Raw genomic sequence first — 17,850 nt, forward strand, 5'->3', positions numbered from 1 at the left:
GTAGCTCATTCTACCACCTTCTGCATCAATAAGTTACCTGTTAGGTCCCTTTTATATCTCTCATCGTAAACCAATAATTTTGGACTCCTGTACCCTGGGAAAAAGACCTTGGCTATGCAGCCCTCATGATTTTCTAAACCTCTATAAAGTCGCCCCTCAGCCTCTGGCGCACCAGGGAAAACAGCTGCAGCCTATTCAGCCTCTCCCTATAGCACAATCCCATGAAACTAACAATATCCTTGTAAATCTTTTCTGTACCCCTTCAAGTTTAGCAAATAGCAGGGAGACCAGAACTGAACACAGTATTTGAAAACTGACCTTATCAATGTCCTGTGTATCCACAACATGGGATTCCAACTCCCATACTCAGTGCACTCGACTAATAAAGGCAAGTGTACCAAAAGCATATCAAAAGGGTTTTGAGCAGTTTGTCTCTACCTCTGCTGAAACCTACAGAATGCACCATATAAAAGCAACAGGAAGCATCTGAACTGCAAACTAACTGTCCCAAGTGTATACAGCAGAGCAGGGAGGAGTGTGTCAAAAATATTGAATTGCCTTTTTAAATAGACACAAAACGTAACTACATCTGTTGTCCATTCTCACATCTCAAGGGCAATTTCACCCTTTTACTGGTTTCTGCTGTATATAATTTTATTACATCACCAACAAGATATCTTTTAACATTTGATTATTAGAAGACAATATCGAATGTCATTAGAATCCTGCCTTTGCAATATGGTAGATAAACAAAATTTAGATAGTAGGATGCAGCAACAGGAAATACACAATGTTAGAGATCATGAGACTTTAAGTCCAGTTTAAAAAAGCTTCTTTCAGCTGAAAGCTAAAAATAGCTCTTAAAGATGCTTTGTCAGCGAATACCAAGATGTCAGTGAAATAAATGACAACAGATGTAACAATGAATATCAGAACATCGCGGGGTAAAGTGCATTGTTCTTATGACTGTGGTTGGGCAGAGTGAGGGGTTAATTGGATAAGAACAAGAATAAAAGACTGTGCAATGAAGAAGAAACAGAATCAGAAGGTGGAGACCCAAAAGAATGAAAAAAGTACTTGAAGAGGAAAGACCGAGGCTGTAAAACTACGAGAAGTCCCTTTTAGTGCGCTGCTGTCTAGTTGTTAACATGAGCAGCGTAAACTGCATTTAACAGTAAACTGCTTTTTGAATTTATCACTGTAGTTTGCCTGACAGTAGATAAACCTCTCCTGACTTTATCGCAATAAAGATGATAGTTGATAAACAAGTTTGCTCTACTTCCAAGTCTGTTCCTGACTTTAAAAAAAGGGGTGCAGACCCAACCATCTGTCCCAAAATCAGACAATGTTTAATCTCAGTCCAGGCTGGGAACTGGTCAAAGGAATGTTTAAGGCACAGGGAGGGGGTGGAGAGAGTTGGTGCTAGTGGTGGGAAATGTTCTTTCTGGAGAGGTTCCACCTGAAACTGTGACCATTAACTTACCACTTTCACATGATGAGTGGCCCGCTAAGAATTTCCCCATTTTTGTTTGTTTGTCTCCACTCAAACTGCAGGGCTTTGTCGAGTCTTCAGATAGTGATAAATTTGTAAAAGACATGGCCTCAGCTGGCGTAATATCTCCAGTTCGGTGGCTGCGTTTCAGGAAGGAATTGAAGCATTAGAGACAGTGCAGGATTTTAAAAACTCATTGATTGCCCTGAAGAGAGTGACAGTGAGGTCCTTTTTGAAACTGCTTTAGTCTTTGGGTGTAGACAAACCGATGAGGCAGTTCCAAGATTTTGAGCCAGCGATCCTGAAGGAATGGTGATGTAGTTTCAAGTCATAATACTGCCTGACTTGGTGGGGAAAACACAGAGGGAGGTATTCCTCTGTATCTGCTGGTTGTTTCCTTCATAAGAACTAGGAGCAGGAATAGGCAAGTTCAGCCCTCAAGCCAGCTTTACCGTTTGGAATGATTACAGCTGATTCGTGGTTTTCAGGCATCATCGTTTTGGAAGGTGCCTGGTAGGTTGTTGCCATGCATTTTGTAGTTGGCACACTTTCTAAAACTAATTGCTGTCTATACATTTCCCTACCTGTTTGTAAATAGAATGTTGCTTAACTTTTGCTCTTTACTCAACAGTGGTCTGTCACAGCCTCTGCTTGTGACCTCTTGCTTTGCAAGAAACTGCAACAACACTGCTGTAACAGTAGAGGTAGAGTTTAATTCAGACAAGCTCAGACCCAGTTGTAGTAGGGAGGGTAAAGAAGAGGTACTTTGCTACACTGGCAAGCTTACAAGCATGCAGAGAGAGATCTGATCAAAAAAGATCGAGATTATCAAATTAATAACACTTTAGGTACAAAAGCAACCATGGTCTACCCCCCACTTTATCAATGTCTTGCCATTAAGAGAGAGTTTAAAAAGTCCAGAGCTGGAGTCAGAAGTCTTCAGTTCCTTTCTACGTAGTGGGGTGGCTAGTCAAAAGTTCAGGAGTTGTAAGCAGTTTTTTCTCTTTAAATAAAAAATCCTTCAAAGAGCATCTGGGGGTTATTCCTGAAATGTAATTTCTAATTTGATGTTTTCACAAAAGAACATTAATTTTTGCAGAGAACACAAATACAGATTTCTGCCTAATTTTACACAGGCCAGAGGCTTGACCTTTGCAGCCCAGACTTGGTGGTGCAGGGGAGGGTTGAGGTCACCAGTAAACAAATTATGAAACATCATTCATCCCTTAACCGACTACAGTTTCAAAACTGAATAATTAAAAAGCAGTTGGTTTCGTCACTGGATGCATATTGTGACCAAGCCTTCTCGGCAAAGTAAACAGAGACAAAGGGAATTGAGACAAAGGCTTGTACAATTGATTAAACAAGGGTTGATGATCCATCTTACAGGTTAAGTGGAGTGATCGACAGTTCTCCTTAAAGGACAGACGTAACTGCAATTGTTCTGTCCTGGGGTTTTTGTTGGACACAACGAGCTTTTTTTTTGACCATTTATGACACAAGGAGGTACATTTGCTGTTGATTGTCTGGGTAACTTTGTAGAAGTCTGTTTAGAAGTCAAAGTTACTGCTTATTCCAGTTGCATGAGTAGAGCTTTTTCAGGCCATTTAATATGTTTTAAAAAGTCAGTAAATATAGATGGATACATAAAAGTTGGTTTAAAATGTACTGTGACAGTACATATGAGGAAAAGCAAAAGTCCCAACACTGACCATGACACATCCATTACAAACATTCCTCCAGTTGAACACATCTATTCTCTTTCCTGTCACTCAGCCCATTCTGTATCTATGTCACTGCTGCCCCTTTCATTCCACGACCTCTAACTTTGTTCACAGATATGTTGTGTGGCACCGTATCGGATACCTTTTGGAAGTCCGCATCAACTGTATTGCCCTGATCAGCATTGCTAGCTTTATGAAAAAAGTTTATTAGCATTAATTTTAAGGCAAAATTCTAGTTAACTCTGATTAATTAACCAGTAATTATTGATACGATTTTCAATTCACCCCTAATGAAAATTTCCAGAAGATTTTTACAACTGGGCTCAATGTTTACAATTCTTCTGATCTTTGGCACCTGCCTAAGGAAGATCAAAAAATTACAGCAGTGCCTCTGCAATTTCCACTCTCGCCTCCCTCAGTGTCCTGGGTTGCATCTCATCGGGTTTCAGTGCCTATTATGTTTAAGGTCAGAAAACCTATACAGTATGTCTTAATTGTCAATAATAAACCCCTTGAGGGCGTCTCAGTTCAGAACAAAATTCAATCACTGCAGTTATTTGTGAACTCGTTGATGTCTCAGTAGATGGGATGACTGAGTGAATCCCTTGCCACACTCACAGCAAGTGAATGGCCTCTCCCCAGTGTGAAGACGCTGGTGTACAGTGAGTTGCGATGAGTGTTTGAACCCTGTCCCACAGTAAGAGCACCTGAATGGCCTCTCGTCCGTGTGAACTCGCTGGTGTGCCTGCAGAATGGATGAGGCAGTGAATCCCTTGCCACACTCAGAGCAGGTGAATGGCTTTTCCCCAGTGTGAGATCTCTGGTGGGTCAGCAGGTGGGTTAGCTGAGTGAATCCCTTTCCGCACTCAGAGCAGGCGAATGGTCGCTCCCCAGTGTGAATTCGCTGGTGTGTCAGCAGATGAGTTAACTGAGTGAATCCCTTCCCACACGTGGCGCAAATGAACGGCCTATCTCCAGTGTGAACTCGCTGGTGTAGAGTGAGTTGAGATGATCGCTTGAAGCCAGCCCCACAGTGAGAGCACCTGAATGGCCTCTCGTTGGTGTGAACACGTTGATGGGACATTTGTTCCTCAGAACTTTTATAGCACTTCCCGCAATCCGGGCATTTAAAAGGTCTCTTGTCAGTGTGAACTCGCTGGTGTCTCAGCACATTGGACAACTGAGTGAATCCTTTTCCACAGTCAGAACAGGTGAATGGCTTCTCCCCACTGTGAACTCGCTGGTGTGTCAACAGGTGGGTGAACTGAGTGAAACCTTTCCCACAGTCAGAGCAGGTGAATGGCCTCTCCCCAGTGTGAATTCTCTGGTGTGTCAACAGATCAGATAACTGCGTGAACCCCTTCCTACACTTGGTGCAGGTGAACGGCCTCTCCCCAGTGTGAATGCGCCGGTGAATTTCCACCTTTGAGGGGGAAATAAATCCCTTACCACAGTCTCCACATTTCCATGGTTTTTCCCTACTGTGGCTGCATTTATGTTTTGACAGGCCAGACGATTGGGTGAATCCTTGTCCACACGTAGAACATGTGAATGGTTTCTCTCCAATGTGAACAGTGCCGTTTTCTTCCATGTTCAAAATCCAATGATATTCAGGTCAAGACAAATTGGGTGACTGTCAGATCCTGATAGGACACCTGGTTTAGTTGCTCGACTGCAAATCCTATCCTTGTGGTAGCCTGTGAAATTTGTTCAAAACAGGTTAAAAAAAACTGACAGAGAATCAGAAACTCAAAAGGCAAGTTGAGAGATTGAACTGAATAAATTTGGTAATTTGTGGGGCTGGCACGAGGAGAAAGTTTCATAAAAGCTGAGGGATTGTCATAAAAATTCAAATGTCTTTCAGGGAAGGGAACATGCCACTTTTGTACAGGACCAGACCAACTCTAACCTGTAACAGGGGGAGATGGGAGTATCGGTGGTTGGGGTCCTAGACAGAGAAAATGATTTTGGAGAGGCAGAGAGTTCAGGATTTACATTATCCATGACTTGGACATAACACCACACCTGGTCCAGATTTACGGAAGACTCTGTAGGAGAGTAGAAAGGGAGAGGCAGGTGGTGAAGGACAGGGATCTGATACATTTTTCAACATGATCAGAATTTTAACGGAAATTTCCCGAAACTTCAACTTTCACTATCCAGAATGTGAACACCATCACTTCCCCGTCACACACTGTCCTGACTTGACTGACATCCAGTACAGGATTAGCAGAAATATTTTCCATTTAAATATTGGAAGATTGAAGCTATTATCTTCATTCCCTTTTCAACTGCGATCCCTCACTGCCAACTCCCTGGCAAATGTCTGAGGCTGAGCCAGACTTCACAATCACGGTGAAATATTTCACCCCAACTACATATCCACATCCTCACAAAGACCATCTATTGCCACCTCAGTAACATCACATAACTCTACCCTCGTCAGTGTTCATCTGTTGCAGAAACTCTCATCCATTCTTTTGTCTTCAATAGAATTAGCTATCCAAATATACTCCTAAACAGATATTAACCACTCCGACATCAGTGGCTGTTCTGTTAGTTACCAATGCTACAATATCTGGAATATCCTCTCAAATTCCTTGTCTCTCTACCCCCCTTTCCTCCTTTAAGATGTTCTGTCATACCTTATTATTAGGCAAAATGTTTGGTCACCTGCTGTAACATCTTTATATGTACCAAGTGTCAAATGTGACATTGACATTTTTTTGTGAAAGAGTCATAGAGATGTACAGCACGGAAACAGGCCTTCTGGTCCAACTTGTCCATGCAAAACACATCCTAAATGAATCTAGTTCCATTTGCCAGCATTTGGCCTATATAACTCTAGATTATTCCTATTCATATAACATCCAGATGCCTTTTAAATGTTGTAATTGTACCAGCCTCCACCACTTCCGCTGGCAGCTCATTCCATACACAGACCACCCACTGAATGAAAAAGTTGCCCCTTAGATCCCTTCTAAATTTTTCTCTCTCACTCACCTTTAACCTATGCCCTCTAGTTTTGGACTTTCCTGCCCTGGGGAAAAGACCTTGACTTTTCACCTTATCCATTGTCCCTCATGAATTTACAAATGCCTATAAGATCACCATCAGCCTTCAATGATCCAAGAAAAATAGCTCCAGCCTATTTAGCTTCTCCCGGTATTTCAAACCCTCCAACCCTGGCAACATCCTTGTAAATCTTTTCTGAAACCTTTAAAGTTTCATTCCATCTTTCCTATGGCCGGGAGACCAGAACTGAATGCAGTATTCCAAAAGTGGTCTAGCCTATGTTCTGTACAAATGCCTTGGAATGTTGTATTACCTTGTAATCATGGTAAAATACAGGTTGTTATTGCTGGTTAGTACATGATACCATTACTTCATCATCATTGAGTGAATAACTTCTTATCTGTCAGCATTGTAGATCAGAACACATCTGAGAAAAAAATATTAAAAACCATGAGTGATCTGGGTGGAGTCATTAGGGAGAAACCGTTCCCACTTGTAAATGGATCAGCAACAAGACGGCCGAGATTTAAAGTGATTTACCAATGAACAGGTCTGATGCAAGATAAAACTGTATCACCTAATGGGTGATTTGTGACTGGAATAGACCACCTGAAAGTGCAGTAGAGGCAGGTTCAATTGAGGCATTCAGTAATGCATTAGGGTTACTCAAAGGTAAACGATGCGCAAAGATACAGGCAAAAAAAATCAAGCAGATGGCAGTAGGCCATAATGCTCATTGGAGAGACAGTGCAGGCAACATGGGCCCAGAGGCCTCCTTGGACATTATAAGGCTTCAGTGACGCTGCATCTACACCATCTGAACTGCATAAGTTCAAGAAGGTCAAACATCTACGTCTGAGCCGTGAAGATACTTTATTTCCGTCCCGCCGCTCTGCCTTATCAGTAGGCCACTGGTTGCGAAAGGCTAATGCAGCTCAACAGACAAGTTGTCTCCATTCAGGAATCATTTCTGAAGAAAGGTCCAGGCCCGAAACGTCAGCTTTCCTGCTCCCCTGATGGTGCTTGGCCTAATGTGTTCATCCAGTTCCACGCCTTCTTATTTCAGGAAGTTCCTCCCAGTCATTCCACACATTGCCCCCTAAAAACATGGCTACCACGCAGGCCATCTAACTGTCACTGCCCTTAATAAACATGGCGACCAACGCCCTGCGGCCTAACTTCGGCAAAAAGCCTCCAGTTGACAACTGACCCTCACTCTGTGCAAACAGAGCACTGATAACTTCTTTTTCGCGGTTTCAGGTTTACTCAAACTGTTCAGGAATCCTCCCCGCACCCGCCGTATGCATCGCTCCCTCCGCCCCGCCTCACTCACCGTTTTGGGACCGAGGACAAAAGAAATTCGTCGGCCATTATTAATAATTATGCGCATGCTCCGTACGCCGACAAGGACTGCGCCTGCGCACTGCTCCTGTTTGTATAAAGGACGTTCACCGCGGGGAATGCTGGGCTTCAGTTCAGCTTGGGAAAGGGAGCTCTGGTCATAGATTACAGCAATAACAACACTGTGCATTGATATAACACCTTTAACGTTATAAAAACTTACTGCGACAACTCCGTGAGCTTGCATAACTATGACATTTACCTTTGTTTTTTCATCGAAAGAACAGAACAGTTGGGCCATCCTTGCACCTTGCTTCCTGTAAAGACTCCATTCCATTCTCCAAGTTCCTCCATCTCTGACGCATATGTTCGGATGAGGCTCCCCTTCTAGCCCCACCTCCTCCCTTTCATTCTGTTTTCTGACCCTGCCCTCCAGCCATCAACTGGATTCATCCCTCCCATCGACCATCCAGTTTGTACCTGCTGGCGGTGTCCAACTGTCACCCCCATTCCGCCTCTACCTCTCCTCCCCTTTCTTTATCTGCAGCTCAGCCTACCCCCACATCCAGTCCTGAAGAAGGGGAATATGCGAAACGTTGACTTCTCCTTTTCGCTAGCAGTTGCCAGCCTGCAGTGTTCTCCCAGCCTCATGTTTGTCTACCTTGATTTCCAGCATCTGCAGGTTATTTTGTCTGTAGTCCTGTGAATGTATCTCAGTGCCCTGATCTTAAACATGAAAAAGCCAGGGAACCACTTCACCAGAGAGGGTTTAAAATGGCAGATGGACTGTGAAAGAGGCAGTTGTGGTGTTGGGAAACAGAACGTGATAGGAATTCATAGCAAGGAAAGAGGCCATTTGGCCTTAGCTAGCTGTTTTGAAGCAGCAATTACAATTGATTGTTGGAAGTATTTGCACTCGTCGAAACACTGGGCAGTGAGATCTGTCACACTACCACCCAGATTTCATCCTCTGCAACTATCACGATGTTCAGTGCTTCACAACATCTCACAGCCTTTCCCTTTCCTGTTTCCCTCCCACTCTGTGTTTGTTCTTGATCCATTGCTCCAGTGACATTTGCAGCTTTGCTGTGAAACGTTCTGCCCGAGCTGCTCTCCATGCAAAAACAGTCAGGAACTTGCATTATTTCCACTATTCACACCATGGCAGTTGAACCATCATTCCCTCACTCGGGACTGAACCTGAATTGCGGTGGTGAAAGCGCTGAATTCTAACCAGTAGACCAGCTGGGAAACAACTTCATAGCTTTGCAACTCATCCTATTTGCCATTGATTTTTGTATTCCAGCGATTTTCATGAGAGAGAAGTTTCTCCTTCAAATGATGTGTTAAAGCATGGTATGACATGGTGGCTCAGTAGTTAGCACTGCTGCCTCATAGCATGAAGAATCCAAGTTCGATTCCATCCTTGGAGTGGAATGTTTGCACATTCTCCCAGTGTCTGTGTGGCTTTCCTCACACAGTCCAAAGATGTGCAGGGGCTTGGTGGATTGGCTATGCTAAATTTTCTCTCGTGTTCTGGGATGTGTAGATTAGTTGGGTTATAGGGGTATGGGTCTAGGTGGGATGCACTGGACTTGTTGGGCCAAAGGGCCTGTTTCCACACTGTAGGGATTCTGTGAACAGAAATAACTCCCTTGGTCTGCACCAACAATTGTCGTTCATCTGATCATGCAATCCACATCTTAGAATCCCTACGGTGTGGAAACAGGCCCTTCGGCCCAGCAAGTCCACACTGAACCCCAGAGCATCCTACCCAATCCACACCTCCCTGAACACCATGGGCAATCCAGCACAGCCAACCCATCTAACCTGCAAGTCTTTGGACTATGGGAGGAAACTGGAGCACCTGGAGGGAACCCACGCAGGCATGGGGAGAACGTGCAAACTCCACACAGACAGTTGCCCGAGGCTGGAATCGAACCTGGGTCCCTTGCGCAGTGAGGCAGCAGTTTTAACCACTGTGTTGCCCATCCTCCTCTAGGATAGTTCCTGGAGCCCAAACTGTTTGGCCACGATTTTTCTCGACTTCCCTCAAGCGTGCCTCAGTGTCACACCGTGTTATATAATGTCCCTGGAAAACCATCTGGGGATGTTTCGTGAGGGTAAGGGCGAGAGATCATATGTTCTGAGGAAGAGTCATCAGACCTGAAACGTTAACTCTGATTTTTTTCTTCACAGGTGCTACCAGACCTGATGAGCTTTTGCAGCAACTTCTGTTTTTTTGTTCGTGAGAGATCATATGATTGGTCCGTGAAGGATATAAAATAAAATTCTCCTCTTGCATATTTACCTCCTGACACATTTTGACATGAAGCCACACAATGTATGTCATAAAGATTCAATAGATAGTTGAAAAAAGCATTGGATAATTATTTCAATAGAAACAATGTTACAGCAAACAGGCTGGAAATTGACAATAGTAAAAACACTCAGAGAGCCAGTGCAGTCATGATGGGCTGAATGATCTCTGTCTGCATCATAACAATTCTGATTCTGAAACTTCAGTTGTGAAGAAGGGTCACTCGACCTGAAATGTTCACTGATTTTTCTGCACAGGTGCTGCCAGACCTGTGGAGCTTTCCCAGCAATTTTTGATTCTGAAACCTCTGCTGGGAACTTGCAAGGAATCTCCCAATGAATCACTTTAACCCCTCAGACATGACACCAAGCTTGCATTTACACCAGTGTTGTTGGTATTTCAATCAGAGAATCATCTGAGCGGAGAAAAAGGACAATGGGTCAGTCCTGTCGGTGCCAGTTCCCTCTTTTCCCTGTCACAATGTATACCACACTGCTGCTTGAAGATCTAAAGAAGGCGCTGAGAGTGACAGGTTGGAATGAATAATAATTAGCTTTATTGTCACAGGTACTCAAATGAATACAATGAGAAGTCGCCATTTACAGCACTATCTTAGGTACCTAAGTACACATCCTTAAGTACAAATTCTTAGGAAAAATAAATTAGAAAAATAAAGAAATAAAGTTCAAAATAACAATCTTTCCAACCCAGTCCATGCCAGGACCGAGCCTCTCATCAATGCTGGGCATCACCTTGAGGCTCTTGAGGCCAGGACACCTTGCTGGAATCATCTCGAGGCTTCAAGTCAATGCTGAGGCCACACTGGGCCACATCCGTTTGAGGACTGCTACACCAGGCCACCGAGAGGCGGTCACATCAGGCTGGAAGACCGCCATACCAGGCTGAGAGACCACCATGCTGGGCTGAGAGGCCGTCACACTGAGCCGAGAGATTGCCATGCCCGGCAGAGAGATCACCATGGTGGGCCACTGAGAGACCGTCACCCCAGGCCGAGAGGCTGTCATGCTGAGCCAAGCGATCAGCACTCTAGTCTAAAATATTGCCTTCCTGCATCTGCGCTGAAGCTGAGAGTCCGAGTCCACGTTGAGAACTGGAGTCCAAGTCTGCACCAAGGCCTGGAGTTCAGGACATTGCTGAGAAGAAAGAAGGGGCAAAACAAAAACACAAAAGAGGAAAAAAAAGGAAAAGAAACCGACAGAGTTGAAGAGTTCTGACTGGAATCCTACTCTGCTGCCATCTTGGTTGAGTAACTGACCTGAGATGTTGACAGGAGTGGGACTTCAATCCATGTCTTCATAGAGACTGAAACACCAATGAACTTGCCTCAGGTCACTTAGGCAGGCTACTTCGTTTTATTTTACTCACTGCTTTGACTGGTATTGATACTGAATTAGAAGCACAATAAAGCTAGGATCAGCAAGTGAACACTTGACATGTCTAGCCTGTTTAAAATAAAACCATGGCTGGTGTGCCTCTGATACCGCTATTTATTTCAGATCCCAGGAACCTATGAGATGATTGCAGTGAATGATTCATGTAATTTGCCCAGACGCTAATTACTTGGGGTCAGTCAGTCATTCCTGTTTTGCCATCTAACCCAGACCTGTCCCTCTTGTTCTTGAGATGTGGATGTAACAATCAAAGAAACAGGAGATGGGAGAGCCATTCTGGACCAATCAGCTGTCTCTGCTCTGGGAATGTTTTCCTTCCTCATTCGACCAGATCACTTCTGCTGCACACTGAGAACTCACAATCCCATCCTCTCCATTGCAAGGGATAAACATTTCATTGATCAAACCCACACAGGCCATGTAGGAAAATAAATTATAATTGTGGATTAGTTAATATTCAGGGGGAGATCCATAACATTTGAGAAGTTTTAATTAGCTCCCCCTGAGCCTTCTAACTCCATCGAGTACAGACCAAGAATCCTCAAATTTTCCTCATATGACAAGCCCTTTCAACCTGGGATCATTCTTATGAACCTTTTCTCAACTGCTTCAACACAAGCACATCCTTCCTTAGATACAGGGCCCAAAATTGCTCCAAGTGTGGTCTGAATAGACCCTTATACAACCTCAACAGCACATCTCTGTTCTTGTTTTCTAGCCCTCTTGAAACTATTTGTGAATTCTCCTTCCAAGATGGCAATGGAGTGGCAGGGCTATGTGTGGGCTCTTACCTTGAGCTCAACTGCTCTCATCTGCTTTCTTTATTTTCACCCTTTTTACTTCTGTTCGTCATCTTTCATTTTTCTTTTGCTTTAGCGGGTTAGTCAGTGGCGGTGAGATTGGGCCTTGTGTGAAGTGGCAGCAACCTCCCATGGACTGGAGGCAGCAGCAAGGACATCCTCCTGTGGGGCTGGTGACTGTGGCAGTGGCGGCATAGCTCCTCCGGTGATCGGAGATGGTAGCAATGCCAAACTCTTCACGGTGGTGGTGCATCTCGGAACAGGGTGTGACTCTGGGCGCAGCAGCGGCCTGGCCTGGCAGCGGAGCCAGGCAATCTTGGTTGCTGTAGGCCTAACATGGGACCCCTGGAATTCGCCAGGCAGTGGCTGCAGCAGTATTTAAAGCTTTGGCAAAGATCTGTAGCTCGAGTTGTGGATGAGGTTGTTGACTTACTCGCTGAGCTGGCCTGTTTTCATTCAGATGTTTCATCACCATGCTAGGTGACATCATCAGTGGACCCTCTGATGAAGCGATATTGTTCTACTCTGCTTGGACTTTATACTGTTTGGTCCATTAGGGTGAGTAGTGTCATTTCTGGTTTGGATCTGTATGGGATGTATATGGGGTCCAATTCTATGTGTTGTTGATTGCATTACGGATGGAGAACTGTGCTTCTAGGAATTCCCATGCATGTCAATGTTGGGCTACTATAGTTACCTTGTCCCAGTTAAACCGATGACCTTCATTGTCTTGAATGTACTGATATGAAAGAGAGTTTGTCATGCCATTTTTCTGCTAGCTGATGTTCATGTATTCTGATGGCTAGTTTTCTTCCAGTCTGTCCAATGTAATGTTTGTGGTCATCATGGCATGGTATTTTGTAAACGACATTGGTTCTGCATATTGTGTGAATAGGGTTTTTAATCCTTTTCAGTGTTTGTCACAGAGTGGCTGTGGGTTTGTGGGCCACCATGATTCTTAGTGGTTTAAGGAGCCTTGTTGTCAGTTCTGATAGGTTCTTGATGTCGGGCAGTGTGGCCAGTGTGTTAGGTCATAGTGTGTCCTCTTGTTGTTGTCTGTTTAGTAGGCATCTGCGGACTCTCCTGGCATCGTCAAAGTGGCAGCAGAGCCAGGGACTCCTGGTTTTGGTCATAGTAGGTCCAGAGAGAGGACTCCTGGTTACTGGCCAGGTGGCTGAAACAGTGGAGCCGGGGACTCATCATTGTGAGTCAAGTGTGTGTTCAGCATGCGACTCTGCATCAGCAAGGTGGGCCCAGTAGTGAAGAGATGGTGCCTAAAAGCATGGCAACCCTCATGTTGGTGGGTCCAGCATAGGTCGCGGCAAGGCAATGCAGAATGGGTAGTGGTTTAGGTGTGGCTGGTGAGCTGGCTCAGGATGCATGGTGAAGATAGAGAAGGAAAGACAGATACTTTACCAGATAGATCTTTTAATTCTGTTTATTCGTAAACTGTTCAAAGTGGCACTGGACAAAGCGGCACCAGTTTAAGCTGTTCACTATATTTTACCGTAATATTCACTGTAAGCAGAAGTTGTCCATTTAGGACAGAGATGATTCTTTCCTCTTTGGGGGTGGTGAATCTGTATGACATAGGGTTATTGAGGCTGTGCTGTTAAGTATATTCAAGGCTGAGATAGATTGTTTCTTTTTAATATTTAAGGAAATTAAGGGTTAGAACATAGAATTGTGCAGCACAGGAATGGGCCCTTTGGCCCACAATGTCATGCTGAACACAATGCCAAATGAAACTTATCCCTTCTGCCTGCGCTTGGTCCATATCCATCCATTCATTGTATATTTATATGCTCATCTAAAACTCCCTTAAATACACATATCGTATCTGTCTCTATTACTCACACTAGCAGTGTGTTCCAGACTCATACTAACCCGTGTGTAAAAACTTGCCCTTCACATCTCCTTTGAATTGTCCTCCTCCACCCTTAAATGCATTCCACCCCACATCACCTCCCATTAGTATTAGACATCTGAAATCTGGGAGAAAGATTCTGAATGTCAACCTATCTATATATCTCATAATTTTATAGACTTCTATCAAGTCTTCCCTCAGCCTCCACTGCTCAAGAGAAAATAACCCAAGTTTTGTAACTTTTCCTTATAGCTCATACCCTCTAATCTAGACAGCATCCTGGCAAACCTCTTCTGCACTTTCTTCAAAGCCTCCATATTCTTCCTGTAATAAGGTGACCAAAATTGAATGTAATACTCTAAGTGAGGCCTAATCAACATTTTATACAGCTGCAACGTAACATTCTGGCTCTTGTACTCAATTCTCTGACCAATAAAGGCAAGCACGCCATACACAACCCTTACCATCTTATTTATTTGCATTTCTACTTTCAGGGAGCTATAGACTTGAACCCCAAGATCCCTCCGTACATCAATGCTGTTCAGAATCTGCCATTAACTGTATATTTTCCTTAACATTTGATCTCCCAAAAGTGCGCCACCTCACACTTACCTAGATTAAACTCCATCTGCTATTTCTTCACCCATATTTGGAACTGATCTATATCCCACTGTATCCTTTGATAACCTTCTGCATTATCCATAACTCCACCAATCTTTGTATTGTTTGCAAACTTACTAATCCACCCATCTACATTTTCACCCAAGTCATTGGTATATATATTATAACAGCAGGGGTCATATCATGGATCCCAGTGGAACTCTACTAGTCATGGACCCTTCCACCGCTACCCTCTGTCTTCTGTGGGTAAACCAGTTCTGAATCTATGCAGCCAGGTAATCATGGGGATTAGACAAGAAACTGCAGTTGAAGGCATCAGATCAGCCATGATCTCATGCAAGTGGAGAGCAGACTTAATGGGCTAAATGATCTATTTCTGTTCCTGCCTCATATGGTCTTATACAAAATCTGAATTTGGTGGAAAAACTCAGCATGTCTGACAGTATCAATGGAGAGAAAGCAGAGTTAACGATTCAGGTCCAGTGAACTGTCTTCAGAACTTATTCAAAATTTGTCTTACTATGTGTTGAACTTAACTTTCTACTTAGGTGTTTTTTCCATGGCGGTACTTGATAAAATTTAATCAGCTCTCTGATTCTTGTACAGCTTCTAGTTAGCCTCATATCAGGCTACCTCTGCCTGTGCTGATACTAGGCTGCTTGGTGTAAACACAGACTGATTGCAAATCTATCTACAAAGAAAAGACTGGGAATGTAAGGCATCCTAAAGTGACAAGTTTACTGATGGCAGTGTAAAGTACAGCGGGATCTGATCTTCCTCATTCTCATATATACTAGTTATACATGAATGCACAGTCCATATTACCCACTTCCAGTCTTACTAGCCTTGTGCACTTAAAAAATGTAGTAGTGCATATTTTAATCATTATTTTAACTGTGAAGATAGTGGAACTATGGTAATATTATGTTGTTCAGGAGATGTGCTCCAAGAAGATACATGACAGGCTTTAGCTAAAAGTTAAGTAGAAGTTCTGCTAGACTGGTTTCAAATTCAATGTTAGAAATGATAAGAAACCTCACTGAATTCTGAAACTGGTAGGACATAGACAATCATGGTTGTTAGTTTTTTATTCAGTTTGGGGAAATATTTGAAATGGACTTCTCCATGTGTTAGTCTTGGAAGTAATTCTAAAATGTGTGGATGAAACGATATTTAGAACTAAGCCATGATTAAAACGGTATAGAATTTCGAAGCAACTTAGACAAATTGGTGAGTGGGTGGAGTGGTGGATAGTAGAGGTTGAGATAATACATTTTTGTCGAATGAACATGCAAAGAAAACACCGAGTAAGGGGTTAAAATGTAAAGGAGGTGAGGAGCAGAGTGACTAAATTTAATGATTGAAACTGTGTAAGCAGTTAATCAAGCATGCAATGTCCTAAGATTTACTAATAGAGGTTATAGGGTATGAGCACAAGGAGGTTATGTTGAGACTAAAGGAGAAACCAATATGACCTGAGGTGGCGTATTTTGTGACTGAAATGCCACATTGTAAGAATGATCTGAAAGCATTAGAGAGAAGAAGTTTAAAAGAATAGTTCCAGTGATGAAGAATTTGAAATATAAAGATAGATGAGAGAAATTAGATCTGCTGTCCTGGAGGAGGAAGTCAAGAAGAGATCGGAGTGAAACATTCAAAATCCTGAGTCTGAATAGAATGAATAGGGAGAAATTATTCCTCCTTGTGAATGGGTCAGGAATTAGAATGCAACAACGAAAGTAATCAGTAAAAAAGGCCAAATACATATGAGGAAAAGAAACTTTTTTCAGGTAGCTCATGTTCAGGATATGAAAAGCATGGCCTGAGAGTTTGGTTCAGGCAGATTTAGTTGAGGCATTCAAAGAGAATCATGTATTTATTTGAACATGAAAAGTGAGCAACACCATGAAAAGAGAGTAGGAAAATGGGATCAAATGAGATGCCAATTTGGAGAGCCACATAGATGTGATGCGTGGCATGGAAGATTTCAATACTTGTAATGAATATGAGCTTATAATGGAAAAAGTCAATTTTTCAGAGGATGTGTTGGACGTCTTGAAACACATATAGGTGGATAAATCCCCGTGACCTGATCAGCTATATCCAGAACTTTGTGTGGGAACCTCAGGAAGTAATTGCTGGGCCTCTTGCTGAGATGTTTTCATAGCTATGGGTGAGGTGCCAGAAGACTGGACAATGTCTAATGCGGTGCCATTGTCTAAGAAAGGCAAAAGGGAAAAGCCAGGGGTCTATAGACTGATGAGCCTGACGTCATTGGTGAGAACATTGTGGGAGAAAATTCTGAGGGACAGGATCTATATGCATTTGGAAAGGCAAGGACTGATCAAGGATAGTGAACATGGTCTTGTGCTTGGGAAATCATTCCTTAAAAACTTGACTGAGTTATTTGAAGAAGTGACAAAGAAGGTTGATGAAGGCAGGGCAGTGACGTTGTCTGTATGGACTTCTAAAGGTGTTTGACAAGGCTTCACATGGTGGACTGGCTAGCAAGGTTAAACCTCATGGGATCCAGGGAGAGCTAGCCATTTGGATACAAATGGCTTGAGGGAAAGAGACAGAGGGTGATTGTTGAAGCCTGTGATCAGCAGTATACCACAAGGATTTTTTTTGTCATTTATAGAGTTATACTGCATGGAAACAGACCTTTTGGTCCAACTCGACTATGCTGACTAGATATCCAAAATTCATCTAGTCCCATTTACCAGCATTTAGCCCATATCCCTCTAAACCGTTCCTATTCATGTGCCCATCCAGATGCCTTTTAAATTATCTAATTTTATTCTCTTCACCACCTTCTCTGGGAGCGCATTCCATACATGCATAGCCATATGTATGACATTTTTTTCCCCACTCCATATCTCTTTAAAATCTTTCTCCTCTCACCTTAAGCCTACGTGCTCTAGTTTTGGACTTCCCTATCCTGGGGAAAAAAAAAACAACCTTGGCTAGTCACCCTATCCATTCCCTTCATGGTTTTTATAAAACTCGATAAAGTCACCCCTGAACCTCTGATACTCCAAGGAAACTAGCTCCAGCATATTCAACCTCTCCCTATTGCTCAAGCCCTGCAAACCCAGAAACACAATTGTAAATCTTTTCTCCACCCTTTAAAGTTTAAAAACATCTTTCCTATAGCAGGGAGGCCAGAACTGAATGCAGCATTCCAAAAGTGGCCAAACCAATGTCTGTACAGACGCAACATGACATCCCAACTTATGTACTCAATGCACTGACCAA

General features: G+C 43.2%; 1 protein-coding gene across 4 annotated transcripts; it reads right to left on the bottom strand.

The window, feature by feature from the left end:
• Positions 1-2,185: 2,185 nt before the first annotated feature.
• Positions 2,186-7,627, bottom strand: LOC125449067 (zinc finger protein 239-like). 4 transcript variants are annotated; one of them, XM_048524678.1, is made up of 3 exons: positions 7,565-7,624; positions 6,545-6,658; positions 2,186-4,913 (listed from the first exon to the last, which is right to left on the bottom strand). In XM_048524678.1, exon 3 carries the CDS (start codon positions 4,805-4,807, stop codon positions 3,770-3,772), a length of 1,038 nt encoding a protein of 345 aa, XP_048380635.1. In that variant the 5' UTR covers positions 4,808-4,913; positions 6,545-6,658; positions 7,565-7,624; the 3' UTR covers positions 2,186-3,769. The 4 variants fall into 4 exon arrangements, with proteins under 4 accessions (XP_048380635.1, XP_048380636.1, XP_048380638.1 ...); XM_048524679.2 differs by lacking the exon at positions 7,565-7,624 and adding an exon at positions 6,772-7,270; XM_048524681.2 differs by lacking the exon at positions 7,565-7,624 and adding an exon at positions 7,176-7,239.
• Positions 7,628-17,850: the final 10,223 nt, after the last annotated feature.

This window comes from Stegostoma tigrinum, chromosome 43 (assembly GCF_030684315.1).
Source record: "Stegostoma tigrinum isolate sSteTig4 chromosome 43, sSteTig4.hap1, whole genome shotgun sequence".
NCBI lineage: Eukaryota > Metazoa > Chordata > Chondrichthyes > Orectolobiformes > Stegostomatidae > Stegostoma > Stegostoma tigrinum.

Bases quoted from the DNA above. Each gene is read 5' to 3' on its own strand.
- LOC125449067 (XM_048524680.1), bottom strand. From the start codon at position 4,807: ATGGAAGAAAACGGCACTGTTCACATTGGAGAGAAACCATTCACATGT.